Raw genomic sequence first — 15655 nt, 5'->3', positions numbered from 1 at the left:
AAATAAATTGCCAAATTATCCACACAAATTACAAAGCGCTGACTCAGTCTGCAGTTATCAGTGAGACCATTCAACCGTGAGACAAAATATCTGTTGCCTCTAGCACCTGTGATAGTAATTGCTCAACCTGATAAGCCATTCATCTCCTCTCATATACAATGTCCAATATCCAAACATCATATCCAGTGACATCTGATAAAGTAATGTTGTCAAGACCTTTTGCTCTTTTTATAAGCACAGTATTTGCCATTAAGACTGTGACAGATTTCAAACCTTTTGACAATACTGTCAAATATACATTGTCTTGTTTTTTAGTGAGCTCAACTCAATTATAACTCAATCATCTCTTCTCATTAGCAACAACATCCAAAGTAACTGAGTACATTCCTTTCATCCCAATTTCGTGTGCATTGCTAATGGATCTGACCCTGCCCTCTAGGGATACACAGTAGTTCTCAATCCTGGATGAGCAGCAGGATCTGGACAGTTTCTGTAAATACAGATGCAGACATCCTATCCAGGACTGCCACTGCTGCCTCCAATACCACCCCTCACCCCCAACACACACCTCTTAGAAATTCTAGGTGTGGAATCCACACATGGTATTTTTGAAGTTCCCCAAGTAAATCTAGTGTGCAGCCAGGATTAAGAATAACTGATCTTTGCTATGTAAGTAGCATAATTCCATCCCTACCACAGTAATGGAGTGGTTTAAGAACAAACTAAACATACTGGATTTTATTTAATTAATGTGAATAAGAAATCATATAGGTCCAGTTGATTCAGCAGGTATCTTATGACTACAAGGAACAATAAAACAGAGTGGAAAGACCAAAAAGGAAGAAATGCTTGTGGCAAACTGAACTGATGAGTTAAGTCTGGCTTGAAGCTTCCCTATGTATGTATTTCCAGACTTAATAAAATAAGCCTGGTTTCAAAGTGGATCACTCGTATCTTCAAGACAACCTGCTGCAGGGAGAAGAGCTGACTGAGCCTCTCCCTTTGGATCCATGAGGCCACTCTTTCCCTGGGATGCCAACAGGCTGTGACTGAGCACCATGAAGGTGTTATTACTGGCCCACGCTGCCTAGTCTGGGGCTCTTCAAAGGGCATCCTGGGCCTGAGGTCATCCTGCTTGCCTGGCTGAAACTCTCTCAGAACTGCATAGTAATCTAGATCCTCTGTACTCCATGCTTCGTCCTTCTTTCTTTTCATAGGGGTCAGGCCTGCATCATATCTGGAGGTCTTCCTTGCCTTTTCCTTGCTTATTCCTGCTCTCTTCCCTTTTACCATATTTTGCTGTGTATAACATGCACATTTTTTGCCCAAATTTTTGAGAGAAAAATAAGGATGCGCATTATACATGGGTAACACTAATGCCATATTATCTATATATTTTTAATTCCTTTATTTATACTTATGTGTTAGAATGTAACTAAAAAACAGTGGGACAAAGCTACCACCTATGATCATCTTTAAAAGAAAAACATTTCTTAAAGAACGAATTCCAAGTAGAGTTACTGTCGACATGCATAAAAAAGGATGGATGAATGAAGGCTGCATGGAAATCTGGTTTAACAAAGTCTGGTCATGAAGGACTGGAAGATTACTTAAAAAAAAACAGCTTTGCTAGTTTCTGATCACTTCAAAGCCCATGTTACACAAAGTACAAAAGCAATCTCAGCAAACTTGAAAACCCCCAACTTGCCATGTGATACCTGGTGAGCTAACCAGCCACCTGCAACCTCTCAACGTGCCAGTAATCAAGCCCTTTAAGGCCCTAATGAAGAAAGAGTGGACGTTGCAGTCAGCTGGTAATGATTTAACACCTACGAGCAGAATCAAGAAAACACCCACTATCCGGGTTTGTGATTGGATCCTAAGATCATGGAACAGTTTCAACAAAAAAGTGGTTGTGAAATTGTTTTAAAAAATGCAGCCTCAGCAATGCTATGGATGGAACTGAGGAAAATAAAATTTACCAGGATGAGGAAAGTGACTTTTCAGAGATACTGGTAGTGTAGAAATTGAAGAAGACAATACTCATATTATTGACAGTGATGAAGAGTTTTTGCCCTTCTATGATGCCTAAATATTGTAAATTTGTTACCAGTACATAAAATTACTTGTACCATAATATGTTCAAAAATAAATGATAAAATTCCTTTATAATACAAAAAACAAGTATCTAAATATAATAAATAAAAAATTGAATTAAAAAATCAAAACAAAAGATTTTTCCCTCAAAGTCTGGGCCAAAAACGTGGGTGCGTATTATACATGGAAGCACATTACACATGGCAATATATAGTATCTTTCATGCGTTTTCTCCCAATAAATTCTTTGTACATCTAACCCTGTCTTAGCATCTTCTTCTTGGAAGACCTGAACTAATAAAGAATTTTCTATACTTTTTACCAAAAACACTCTCACTATATTAAGCAGGACACGGATTCAACTGCTATAAGGAAAGCCAAAGTACCAAGGACTTAAATAAGACAGTTTATTTCTCTCTGAGGCAAGTATCCAACTGCAAGAAGCTGATGTTGCAGTTCCATGGTGTCACAGACCCAGACTATTTCTATTATGTGGTTCTGCCATTCTCAATACATAGTTCCCAACTTATGATCACTATGATCACTTCTCTAGTTCCCGCCACCACACATGGGTTCCAGGCAGCAAGCTGGGAAGGAAGAAGGTGAAATAAAGGGTATTCCCTCCCTTGCAACAGCATGATTCCAAAGTGGCTTAGTTCACATTGGAAACTAAATCTGTTTAGTTTACATGGCCTTACCTTGCTGCAATGAAGGTGGGAAAACAAGTCTAGCTGCATGGTCAGGTCACTAACTAAAACTTTACAATCAAATGAAGAGAACAGATGGAAATTAAGACATGTCTAGTATTCTCCACCACCATTAGTTCTCCACTGTTCTGGATAAGTCAAAACAGTTTCTCTGAGAGACCATTATGTTCTGTTTAAAAATTATTCAAAAGTTTCAATAACTTCTTTTTAATTTTGGACCAAAACTTCCAAACACACAACATCAAGTAACATAAATGAATCCACTACTGATTTTTTAAAGTGCAATGTGAGGATGTTCACTGTCTTTTCTATTGCTATGAGCAACCTTTAAAAAGGTAATTATTATTAAGAACATAGTAGGGTTCTGACAGGTGTGGCTCAGTGGACTGAGTGATAGCCTATGAACCGAAGGGCCACCAGTTCAATTCCCAGTCATAACACACACCCGGGTTGCGGGCCAGGTCCCCAGTTGGGGCTGTGCAAGAAGCAACTCATCAATGTTTCTGACACAGATGTTTCTCTCTCCCTCCCTCCCCCTTCTCTCTAAAAATAAACAAAATCTTTAAAGCAAAATTTTAAAGAAGAATATAGTAGGATTTTTATGATAATCACAATCATATTTTAAATTCATAAAATGTAAATAAGCTTTTCTACTGAAACTACAAATCTATCCCCACAAAGGCACTCAACCATAAAATCAACAACCACCTATAATTTACAGGCACACTCTGTAAAATAGTGGTATAAATACTATTTCTAGTATAGAAATATATATTTAGGGAAAAAAGAAGAAAAGGAAAAAGAAAGAAAAAGAAAAAAAACAAACTCAATGTCTTCAAACAGTGAGTCAGAGTACCTGGAATTGACATCTCCATGTCCCAGCTGCCCATGCTGCCCGTAGCCAAACGTATAGACATCTCCGTTCTCCATTAAAACCACTGAAGCCAAAATAAAGCGCTTTATTATTTCACTATATGCATTTTATATTTCTATCACACTATACTATGAACAGTGTAATTTTCACTATTTAAAATTTATAGAGCCATTAAAATAGGTAATTGAAGCACACATTTATATTTAATGAAAAATATAATTTTAGTTCTTTAGCACATTTTTGTAGGTTATAAAAATGCATAATGTTTCTCATAATACATACTTCAAAAATTTTTATAAGTGCCATTTAATAACATTAATAAAACATTGGTTTGGGTCAACCGTAAATTTTTTTTAATGATAACTACATATAAAGTATTGTTCTCTCCTATCTAAGGTAATTATATAGGTAGCAGATAGATTTAAGCTATGTACAATTATGTACAACATTAATAAAATGTCAGAGCTTTTAATATCTGTCAATACTTATCAAATAAGGAAGTATATTCAGCATCAAAAAATCTTAACAGGTTTATTTTTATAAAGGTTGATTATTACAACCTAAGTTACAGAGGCTAAATGCAACAATTTACTAAAAATTTAAATACTTTTTGCATTAAAAAAATAAAAAAAATATGTTGATGTATATGTCTACCTGAACAGTAACAAAACCAGGGACTGGATTATAAAAATCATAGAATTTTAGAGTCCAAAAGAATTTCAGAAATTATTTCAGCTTCAGGAATTTTCTCAATTAAATTATAATATAAATCCAACAGAAGACAGACTAGAAGTCAGATCTCTAGACAAGTAAATAACTATTCCATCATGCCACAGTTCTTTTAAAGAAACTCTGTAATAAATACAAAGCTTTTTTTATATTTGAGAGGTATTGCCACACTATAGCTTTTAACACATAGTTAGCAGACTACACTTGTCTATGCTAACAAATAACTGATTTCGCACAATTGTAAAAATGCAGTTATACCCTAAAGTGCCGCTGCTACCTGAATGGTGAAATCCACAGCTGACTTGCACTGCCCGGAGCTCACAATCAAACCGCACAGAGCCTGGAGGATATGTTGTGATTTTGCTTGCATCCTTTTCTCCCCGTTCTCCACTTCCATCTGTAAGTGTTATAATTTGTAATTAAGCCATTATTCATCTTCAAAATAAAATTTTAAATCATTTTACTATGGAAGAACAAGAGAAAAATGTTAAAAGGAACAAGTAGGAAGAATCTGCAACTGTTAGAAGTGATAGATCAAGAATCTACCTGCAAAGAAGCAATTTTGAAAAGATATAGTACTACACACTTCTGTTTGCAAATATCGCTAAATCAATAAAAACAGAGATCTAGTAATGAATAAAACCTATTAATCTAATCAGTTATGTAATATAAATAGGTCATTAAGTTATGTAAATAATTCTAAATGTAATAATTTATATGGGAAAATTTAGTTTGCACAAAAAATAACTGCATGCAAAGTCACTTAACAATTATTTTATACTTAGTGAAACTGTTAGTACTAATCATTAAAAAAAATTCCTAGTTGACTTACAAATGACTTATCTTTCCCAAACAATCTGAGAAAGGCTACACTGTCCATCAGTATCACTAAATTCAAAGTTTTAAAAATTTATAAACACGAAATAGCTTTACCCAACATACGGTAGTTCAATGGCTTACTCTCATTCATCTTTCCTGGCTCACCTTTCCCCTCAGCCACACTCTGCTTCGTGGTCCTTCTGGCCCCCAACCACTAACTGCTTTCAACCAAACCTTTCTCTTTCATTCCCTTTTTCCTCCTCCCTTCTGGCAACTTCCTCCTAAGTCTGCCTTAAGCCTTCCCTGATTTCTACATCAGACAAACTATCCTGCCTAGCATTCTAACCATAAAATTAAAAAAAAACACACTCCAGAATATAAAAACGTTAATTTGGAATGTGTAAGTAAGGGAGTCAACTTATTTTTCTTCATGTAAAACTACATATCACTAAAATATGACCTTTATATCTTTAAGATTCATATTCCTTGCACATAGAAGAAATGTCAACAGGTAACTAGTCTAAGCCACTCTCTTCTGGCATAGCAATTCTAAACAAGTGTGTATAATATACAGTACAAATGTGATCTACAGACACACATTTTTAATTCTGTATTTTCGTTTCTCACTTTAGAATGCTAAACAGAATAACATCAAATCATTTCATATTCACATTATCCTTTGTTTTTATCTAACATTTCTAACCTTTAGTAATATCCAGGTAAGACAAAACTGGCCTAAATTATGCCTTTCTATAACAAAATGATTATCATTTTAAAAAGCTTTAAGCTTGTTTACTAGGACAGTAAAACCTCACTAATTCGGAATAACAGAATAGGTTGGCCTATATGACTTACTGAAAAGGTCTCAATCATAGGACATTTAAGTAAAAATTCAGTTTTATTACCTTCAAGCAGTACAGATTACAGATTAAACTAACTGCTACACTTAATAAAATGTGGTTACCTACATTATAATTCAAAATAGGCCTATATTACATAAAAATGTACCAAAAACATAAAAGTCCTTTAACATACAAGAATTAATTGCTTGACCCAGAGGTTGAAGGCACGTTGAAGAAATCCTTCATTTCTTGAGCCTTTGAAAAGCTAGTGATTTTAGACAGGTTTCCCCTTATAAGAATGACCCTGAAAATTCAGAGGAAGAAATTACTTTGAATTTTTAATTCAAAAAGATCACAAATACTGCATCTGAAATATCATAAATTCTGAATTAGTGAGAGGTTTTACTATGTATGATAGGATAAAGAATATGATTCCACTTTTGCTAAATTATCTAATGTGGGTTTGCCAAGAAGGGATGGGCTACAAAAAGAAATTACAACATTTAGTTTCACTCCATCCAAAACAAAATATACTGTTATTCAAAGATTCCTCAACTTGGAAAGACAATGGAATGGTTAAACATAAATATGTGCCTATACAAAAAGAAATACAGTAGCTTCCAAAGACTATTTAAATAAGATGAAAGATGTAGAAATTTCACAACTTTATCTCCACTGGTAAAAACATCTAATTATTAAAACCAAATCTGATTTAAAATAAACACAAATTTTCCAAACTTTGCCAAACTTAAGTAAATTCAACATCACAAGTATCATTTCACTTTATGTAAGTGGATTAATGCCTACTTATAATCTTTTACCTCCGAATTTAGCATTGCACTCTCTCTGTATCAGAGATTAAATATAGATACAAATCCCACAATAGAGACATAGCATCAGGGAAAGAGAAAAAAATAATAAAGCCCAGTAATTTACTGATTAATACCACAGTGATTAAAAGAATAGCAGCTAGTATTTAAAGTTAAAAATAATACTAAAAACATTTTGTTCAAGTTAATCTAAACAAACCAGTATCCATACAAAATAATTCTCAATTATTACAGATGATGAAAATATTGCTAATATAAATTAAAAAGTAGGGATGAGATTTTTATGATTATCAGCAGCAGTGGCAGATTTAAAAAAACAAAACAAAACGTGTATCTGTATTTGATGTCAGTTAAAAAATCAAATACAATTCTAACAATTGAGAAATTTCTAGAAGTTTATCAAAGAAAACTGGTACCCATTAAGTAGCCAAAAATTTAGCGTAAATTCCAAGTGAAATTCAAGAACATTAATTCTGGTCAAGGTCACTATTCAGTAAAGTGTTAATAAGCAACAATAAAATTAATCTCACATTTGCAGGAAAATTAGTTGGTCTGAACATTCTTATAAGCAGCCATTCAGGTATGAATATATCTATATTTTCCCTAATATAAGTATGTTCATACATATATCATGTGACATTGAAACTATAATAGCTATAAAGTTTTGAAAGATATGTACCAAAATTTTGTGTGTATATATACATTATTTATACATATTTGTGTGCACACAGAGAAGATGATTCAGTATCTAAAAGACTTTAACTTAATTTTTCTTTAAATCTACATTTTTGGGTAACCTTATGGTCATGTATATCATGAAATACATCATAGAACACAGTGAGTACTTTGAGCAACATCATTAAAATTAAACAGCAAAGTAGTAGGTACTTTCACTAAACACTTGACTATCTGCTAAACACTGTGAAACTTTAAATAATATAGCGGGATAAGTGTGTTAGGGCTTGAACGCCTAAGAGGCTTGGATTGGATTCCTGGTTCTACTATTTGCGAGTTGTATGACATCTGGACTTTGTAAGTCTTAGCTTTCCCATCTATTAAGTAGCAATAATAGTACATTACCTCACAAGGCTCTTATGAAAATTAAGTAAAATAATGTCAGAAAAGTGCTCAATCAATATTCAAAATTGTTACTTTCTTTAATCAATATGATAATCTGGTGACACAGGTACTGTTATTACATTTTGCAGTTGGAAAAACCAAGGCTTAGAGAAATTAAATAACCAGTCCAAAGTAATAAATGGTGGAGCAGTTTTGGGGTTTGATCAAAAATAAGGCTCGTGTATTTTACCACCACCAAATGGCTGAAATTATAAAACTAATTACACATTTAATATATCTTAAATTTTGTACCTTTAGGATAATTCTAAAAAAGAATTCAATTCAAAGAATTAAAGTATTCATGATTTCTATCTGCAAAAATATATATATGTATTTGTATATGCCCATATCTACATATTAATTGGATCTTCATACCAACATAATCAGTCAAAAATTATCATTCTTGTTTTTAAAATAAGAAAACTAATTTATGAATGGCCATGAGGTTCTAGTAAATGACAAATTTATGATTAAAGATGAGGCCTAATTCCAAAGGCAAAAACATTTACATTATACCACACCCCTTCCAAACAAAAAACATGTAAAATGCACACAGATGTTTATCAGTGTGTCTCTCGATTTTCACATCATTCACTTCAAGACAGAAATTTCAGACTACCTCCAGAACAAATGCAAAATGTTCCTAACTAGGAATACTATATTAAAATCTTTTTTCTGCGTAAGGCACTGTGTGAACAGCTGAAACAAATATTAACCCCAATATCTGTTTGAAATACAGTCTATGGTTACATTTTAAAAATAAGTTACTACTGTATATGTTTATATGGACTATATGTTATGCTTATTGATTCAGCCTTAAATACTCTATTATTTTCTCTAGTCAAAACTTTGCCTGGATAGGATGGATTTGTGACCTCTCCTGAATTCTCTCCAATCAGTCAGTTCTCCAAGTTTCCATCTTAAAACTCACTCCTGTTAACAATAAATCCATAGTCTTACCCTCTACACACCCCAACCAAAAAAAAAAAAAATCAACCTAGAAAATTCTAGCTATTATCATCCCACAATTTATACCACCGACATAACAATATAAGACAAAATATAGCAATTAACATAGTGAATTCCTCACTGGAAGACAAATAGGATAAGAAAAAAGAGAGAAAATATATGAAAAAAATATGTATTAAAAGACTGACAATATGTAGCAAGAGTAAAAAGCAATGTGAATGGTGAGATGACAGAATGACAGGAACAGTGAGTGCAATGAGGGCAAGGGAGAGAGAATCTGTGGGTACACAGGAATTAGTAAGTGGAAAGTTAATAATCTTTATATAAAATAGAACACCGTTACTTATACTTTAAATTTAAATTTTGGTGGTAAAGAGATGAAACTGTCACTCAAAATCATAAAATCTGATATTTAAAAATATGGCCCTAAACTGTAATACTACAAAAAAAGTCCTTCCAAAAAGTGCTACAAAAATACAAAAATCTTGTTATAAAATAACCTTGTGGCAGAAAAGATGGAAGTTAGGCTAGCTATCATTGAGTAATTTCTGTAGCTAGTCAATGTGACATTACAAAAAGTCTGTTTTAAATTTATACCTTTAGTCTCCATTTGCATTTCATTTTAAATTTTTGGAAAAAATGAAGATGTTTGTCCACAAGATACTAACATAGAGTTCAGAAAGTTTTAAACTACTCCATGTAATGTAAATATTTAACATCAGGTAAAATATTAGGAAAAAACTTCACTTTTGTATAATTGTGGGGGGAAATGACACTAAGAATATCTGTTCAAATAGGGGCACAGTTGAAAATATGAGATCAGAGAGTCTAACAATAACTAAAATAATTTACACAGCATACCCAAAATATCATTCCTTACATTAAATATTTATGGTATTGTTAAAGCACTCAGTAAATAAAGCAATCACAAATTTCCCTATGGTTACTCACATTAGATTTAAAATACTTGGAATCTTTAGTTCTGTAGAATATATCTTAAGTAATGCTCTATTTCTGCTTATACTAAAAATGGGTTCTGTCTGCTTTGTTTGTGTTTTTGCTTTGAGGGACAGATTGATAAAGTGAGAAACAAATAAAAATAAAATTGATTGTAATATACTGTATGTGAAAGTTTAAAAATAAAATTAATCTATAACAGTTTTACAGCAAAAAAAATAAGGCACAAAACAAATTAATTTGACTATTGAAATAGGTGATTTTAAAGCCTTCTATTCTATTTGGCAGTATTTATCTTAGGTATTTAAGAAAATAGCAATGGTAAATTACACTAATTAAAGAACCCCTTGTTCACATGCTAGGATTCAAGAAAGAATCTACATATAAATGTATACATTCTCTGAATTAAATTCTTTTCTGATCTTAGTTGATCTATAATCTGTGGTTTAAAAGTAAATAAGCTTGCTTTAAGCATATTTTTAATTAATATATAACTCTGATACCTCAAAGAACTATGCATGAATGGATTCCTTATCACTCACAGACTTTTTAGACCTCTGTCATTTTCTTTTGACTAGAGTAGGTCTACACAACCCATGGACTGCTTACACCTAATCACTATTTAACCCTCAAAAATCAAATAATGTATGTGTGTTGTATATATAAACTTTAATATTAAAACAATGGAAAAGTGTAATAGCAGTCAATTCATCATTACATTATACAATGAACTGAGTACTTTCATTAATTCTAAAGCAAATAAATAGCATTTAACAATTTAAGAAGCATAAAATGCCAGGTGGCAGTCATCTAAGAACAGATAACAAAGGACAAAATCAGAAAGCAATAATTACTTTTTCTACCTTCTCTTAACTGTATAAAATTTGAAAAGAAATGGAAAAGAAAAAGATACACTGTAAAATATCTTAATGAAAGTTAACCAAAAAAGGGAAGTAAGACTGACAGTCATCAACAAACAGTACAACTTTCAGCATGTTCTTTCTCCTCAGGCTAATGATAATGACAGAAGCAAAGTAGAAGAATTAGGTTTGTGCATTTTCCCAGAGACAAAATTCAAATGAATGGAAGAAATTGGGAAAGTTCCCGCCTAGTTGATAAGGAAGACCAAATACCTTTGTGCTTGTCCCGTTTATGCTTTAGCTGTGCTGGATGGGATCTGAGTCTGGCTAGAGCCTGCTCTCGATGGTTCATAAAAATAGGACCAGCAAATAGAAGGGGGCCTGAGGAGAAACATTTTGTATGTGCATAGAAAAGCTCAGAAAATGAAAACACTACAATGAACAAAAATAATTCAAACTAAAAAGCATGGAAATTAATTCTTTACTGTTTTGGACATTATACTTTTCTCCCAATTCCCCCACATTAACCTCCATCGCCCCCAACCATAACCTATTCACCATTCCACACACAAGTTTTAATATCTTAAATATTTTTAATATCTTAATAGTTTATATAGTACCAATTCTATCTTTTATATGTATAAAATTATCAAGTAAATAATTAGAAAATTCAATTAGGATAATTTTATCCTACAACTATTTTAAATATCATATATAGTCAAACTTAGTAAACTACATGTTCATTAAAAATAACTATCTTTCCTATTTAAAATGCCAAAACCAACTACTATTTTAAATCCATGATTAAATTTAAACAAGGTCTTCAAGATTTAATATCCGTATCAGTCTTGCAACAAAACCAAGATAAATGTTAATGAATTAACTACATTCTGTCATACAAGTAAGAAAACAACATGGCCAAAAACAAGACAAAAACCAAAAAATTACTGACACAATACACACATATATGTATATACATAAAATCACTGCTTAACAAAGAATTGTGTAAGTATTTAACTTTCTAAAAATGTTCAATCTAATATTTATGTGTAATTTCTGCCACCACAGACACAGTATTAGAAACAGGGATAAACCGAGCTTCATATTAACGCCGAAAAGGGGACTCTAAACCCACAGCATTTATGGAATATTAACTATCTCTCATAAAACAATTTCTTTCTGAAATCATACATACACAAATACATACATAGATGATAGTTATTCCCACTTTTTAGTATTCAAGGAAAAAAATAGCTAAATTAATTTTAATAAAATGTAAAAACTGTTTTCCCCATCATTAGCTTGAAAATAAAGGAAACTTTAAATTACACCTTCAACTACAGCTTCCTTAAGTTTTAGCAACATGCCTGCGAATTTCAAAACAAACTAAACTTGACAGTTAAGAAGTATTTGAAAAAAATGACAGTATATAAGCACTAAACATTTTTAATTTAAGCAAGTTTCTTTATAACTCCTTAGAGGTCTTCAGCTATAATTAATTGTTCTAACAATGAACAAAATAAAACTATTGCTCTGTCACAAAAATTGACAAATGTCAAATTAAATACCAAAATACCCTTCATTAAGTATTTAAAATGGGTAGAAAAAAATATATTTTATTATGTCTCTAAATATAGAGAAAAATACAAGCAGCTCCACACCTATAAAACACCAAGAATAACATATTGTGATTACTACAGATAGAAATATGCTGACTTAATGCTAGAATTAAATATAGGGTGGGGTAAAAGTAGTGTTCAGTACACAAAACAGTGTGAGTACACAAAACAATTTATTCTTGTATTATATTTTTTATCTTATTATTTTCCATATGAACAGCTGTAAACCTACTTTTGCCCCACCCTGTATTATTTCCCAGTAATACAGTATCAATTATTTTTAAGATTATATAAACTGAGCTTTTTACAAAATGTAATAAATGTGATATATTTTAAACAAAATATATTTTAATCAAAATATGAACAAAATATCATTTCTTCAAAATGTACTATTTTTCAATTGATTTATATTTAGTCAGAAAATAATCTGACTAAAGCAGATTTATATTCAATATAAATAATTCTAAAAATATGACAGCTTGCAACTACACAGAAGTATTATAAATATTAAAAAAACAATAATATTAAGTTATATTACCATTTCCTGATTTCTATGGTCTGCTTGGGATATTATTTCTTCCCATAAAAACATTACACCCATAATATTCATAGTCATTTAGCTTCTCATTAAATTCAATCTTGTTAGTCTTTTGATCTATAAATCTAGGAGGCTCACAGGCAATTACACATAGAAAGTGTACCACCAGAATTCAATTTAAATCACCAGTTATAACACTAAGCTATCAGATTTTAAAAACTCTTTTATCCCATGGACTAAAATAACTTTTCTTACATAGTTAGTCTTTCATATTTCACCAAACATTTTTTATTACCTTTAATGTAATAAAACACTAGGTGTCACAGATATAATGACAAAGACATAGACCTTATTGGAATTCAGTCCACTAGGTAAGATCAAAATAAAACCAAAGAATTACAATATATTGTGATACATTTTTTATAAAAGAAATATGTACATATTATATCCTGAAGGATGAAAAGTGATCAAACAAAGCTGGATGAATTAGAGCGGTTTCGAAGAATGAGAAAAGTTTGCCAAGAGAGAAAGAGAGAGAGGAAACTCCGGGTCAAAGGAAGAGGATTTATAAAAGCATGAAAATATTAACAGTATTGTCTACTCATTAAAAACAGATAGCTTTTTCAGCTAGAAATGCATCTTCCAGTTAATTCGCCAAAATGACTAACACAGAGGGAAAGAGGAGAGACACCTACCATATATTCCCTAAGTCTTTTAGAAAACATAGAGTTGCTCCTTTGGCCACATACATGGGAATCTACAAGAAAGGTGTGGTATTACAGACATCAAGGGAATTGGCACTGTTCAGAAAGGAATGCCCACAAATGTCCCCATGTCAAAACTGGAAGAATCTACAATGTCATCCAGCAGTGGACACTGTGCACAAAACAAGGGCAAGATTCTTGCCAAGAGAATTAATGCACATATTGAGCATGTTAAGCACTCTAAGAGCCGAGAGAGTTTCCTAAAATGTGTGAAGGAAAATAATCAGAAAAAGAAGGAAGACAAAGAAAAAGGCACCTGGGTTCAACTGAGGCATCAGCTGGCTCCACCCAGGGATGCACACTTTGTGAGAACCAACGGAAAAGGGCCTGGGCTGCTGGAACCTATTCCCCTTGACGTTGTGACATGATAAAGTGTAAAAATATTAAAAGACACTCTACTGATAAACACACACACACACACACAGCTGAAATGAATGGAGTATAGGGTCATGAAGCCAAAAGTGGTGGGAAATGAATTTAAAGATGTATACGAAAAACAAATAATTAAAATCTTTTTATTTTATTATTGTTGTTCAGTTACGGTTGTCCCACATATTTCCCTGTTGCTCTCCTCTGCCCCCTGCCCCACTCCCACAGTCAGTCCCCACCTCGTTCTGTGCCTGTGAGTCAAGAAGAAGCAGAAAGCCTGAATAGACCGATGACAGATAGTGGAATTGAAGCAGTAATCAAAAAACTCCCAGCACACAAAAACCTTGGTCTAGATGGCTTTACAGGAGAATTTTACCAGACATTTAGGGAAGAGCTAACCCTGATGCTTCTCAAACTATTCCAAAAAATCCGAGGAAAGGGAAGACTCTTGAACTCTTTTTATGAGGCTAGTATTATCCTAACTCCAAAACCATATAAAGACACAACAAAGAAAGAAAACTACAGGCTAATATTGCTGATAAATATAGATCCTCAACAAAATATTGACAAATTGGATCCAGCAATACACTAAAAAGATCATACACCATGATCAAGTGGCATTCATCCCAGGGATACAAGGATGGTACAATATATGCAAATCAATAAATATAATACATCACATAAACAAAATGAAAGACGAAAGATCATAGCAATAGATGCGGAAAAAGCATTTGATTAAGTACAGCACCCAGTTATGGTAAAAACACTCAGCAAAGGGAGCATACCTCAACATAATAAAGGCTGCTCAATGGGCAAAAACTAAAAGCTTTTCCCATAAGATTAGGAACAAGACAATTATGTCCGTTTTCACTACTTTTATTCAACATAGTACTGGAAGTTCTAGTCACAGAGATCAGGCAAGAAAAAGAAATAAAAGGCATCCAAACTGGAAAGAAGGAAGTAAAACAAAATACAAGGAGGTAAAAGACCTATACAAAGAAAACTACATAACACTGAAGAAAGAAATTAAGGAAGACACATGATTGGAAGCACATACCATGTTCATGGACTGGACTGGTAGAATTAACATCATTAAAATGTCCATACTACCCAAAGCAATCTATAGATTCAACACAATCCCTATTAAAATACCAATGACATATTTCACCAATGTAGAACAAATATTTCAAAAATTTATATGGAATCATAAATGACCCCGAAGAGCCTCAGCAATTTTGAGAAAGAAGAACAAAGTAGAAGGGATCACAATACTTGACACCAAACTATATTACAAGGACATTATGCTCAAAACAGTCTGGTAATGGCATAAGAACAGACACATAAATGAATGGAACAGAACAGAGCACCCAGTAATAAACTCATGTCACTATGGTCAATCAGTATTTGACAAAAAAAGCCGGAACACAAAATAGAGTAAAAACAGCCTTTTCAATAAATGGTGTTGGGAGATCTGGACAAGTACATGAAAAAATAATAATTAAAATTGTTTTATAACATGAAAATTCATTGCGGAGGTGATGAGAAATCTATGAAATGTTTTCA

At 32.5% G+C, this 15655-nt stretch overlaps 1 protein-coding gene and 1 long non-coding RNA gene across 14 annotated transcripts in view; one reads left to right on the top strand and one right to left on the bottom strand.

The window, feature by feature from the left end:
- The window catches only part of MYCBP2 (MYC binding protein 2), a 262494-nt gene that overhangs the window by 162151 nt on the left and 84688 nt on the right, over positions 1–15655 (bottom strand). For 11 of the 13 annotated variants that reach the window (XM_036011258.1, XM_036011257.1, XM_036011261.1 and 8 more), the window contains exons 18-20: positions 11076–11183; positions 4684–4803; positions 3660–3741 (exon numbers count right to left, since the gene is read on the bottom strand). In XM_036011258.1, the coding sequence (XP_035867151.1) occupies positions 3660–3741; positions 4684–4803; positions 11076–11183 (310 nt within the window). The remainder of the gene's footprint in view (positions 1–3659; positions 3742–4683; positions 4804–11075; positions 11184–15655) is intronic. The other 2 variants (XM_036011264.1, XM_036011263.1) reach the window with 1 other exon arrangement.
- On the top strand, positions 12831–14213 carry LOC118497324. The gene is made up of 2 exons (XR_004899850.1): positions 12831–13472; positions 13520–14213. It is a non-coding gene; the product is annotated as an uncharacterized LOC118497324 (long non-coding RNA).

Source organism: Phyllostomus discolor, chromosome 11 (genome assembly GCF_004126475.2).
Source record: "Phyllostomus discolor isolate MPI-MPIP mPhyDis1 chromosome 11, mPhyDis1.pri.v3, whole genome shotgun sequence".
NCBI lineage: Eukaryota > Metazoa > Chordata > Mammalia > Chiroptera > Phyllostomidae > Phyllostomus > Phyllostomus discolor.
The sequence above is the reverse complement of the archived record's forward strand: the minus strand, read 5'-3'. Positions and strand labels throughout refer to the sequence as shown.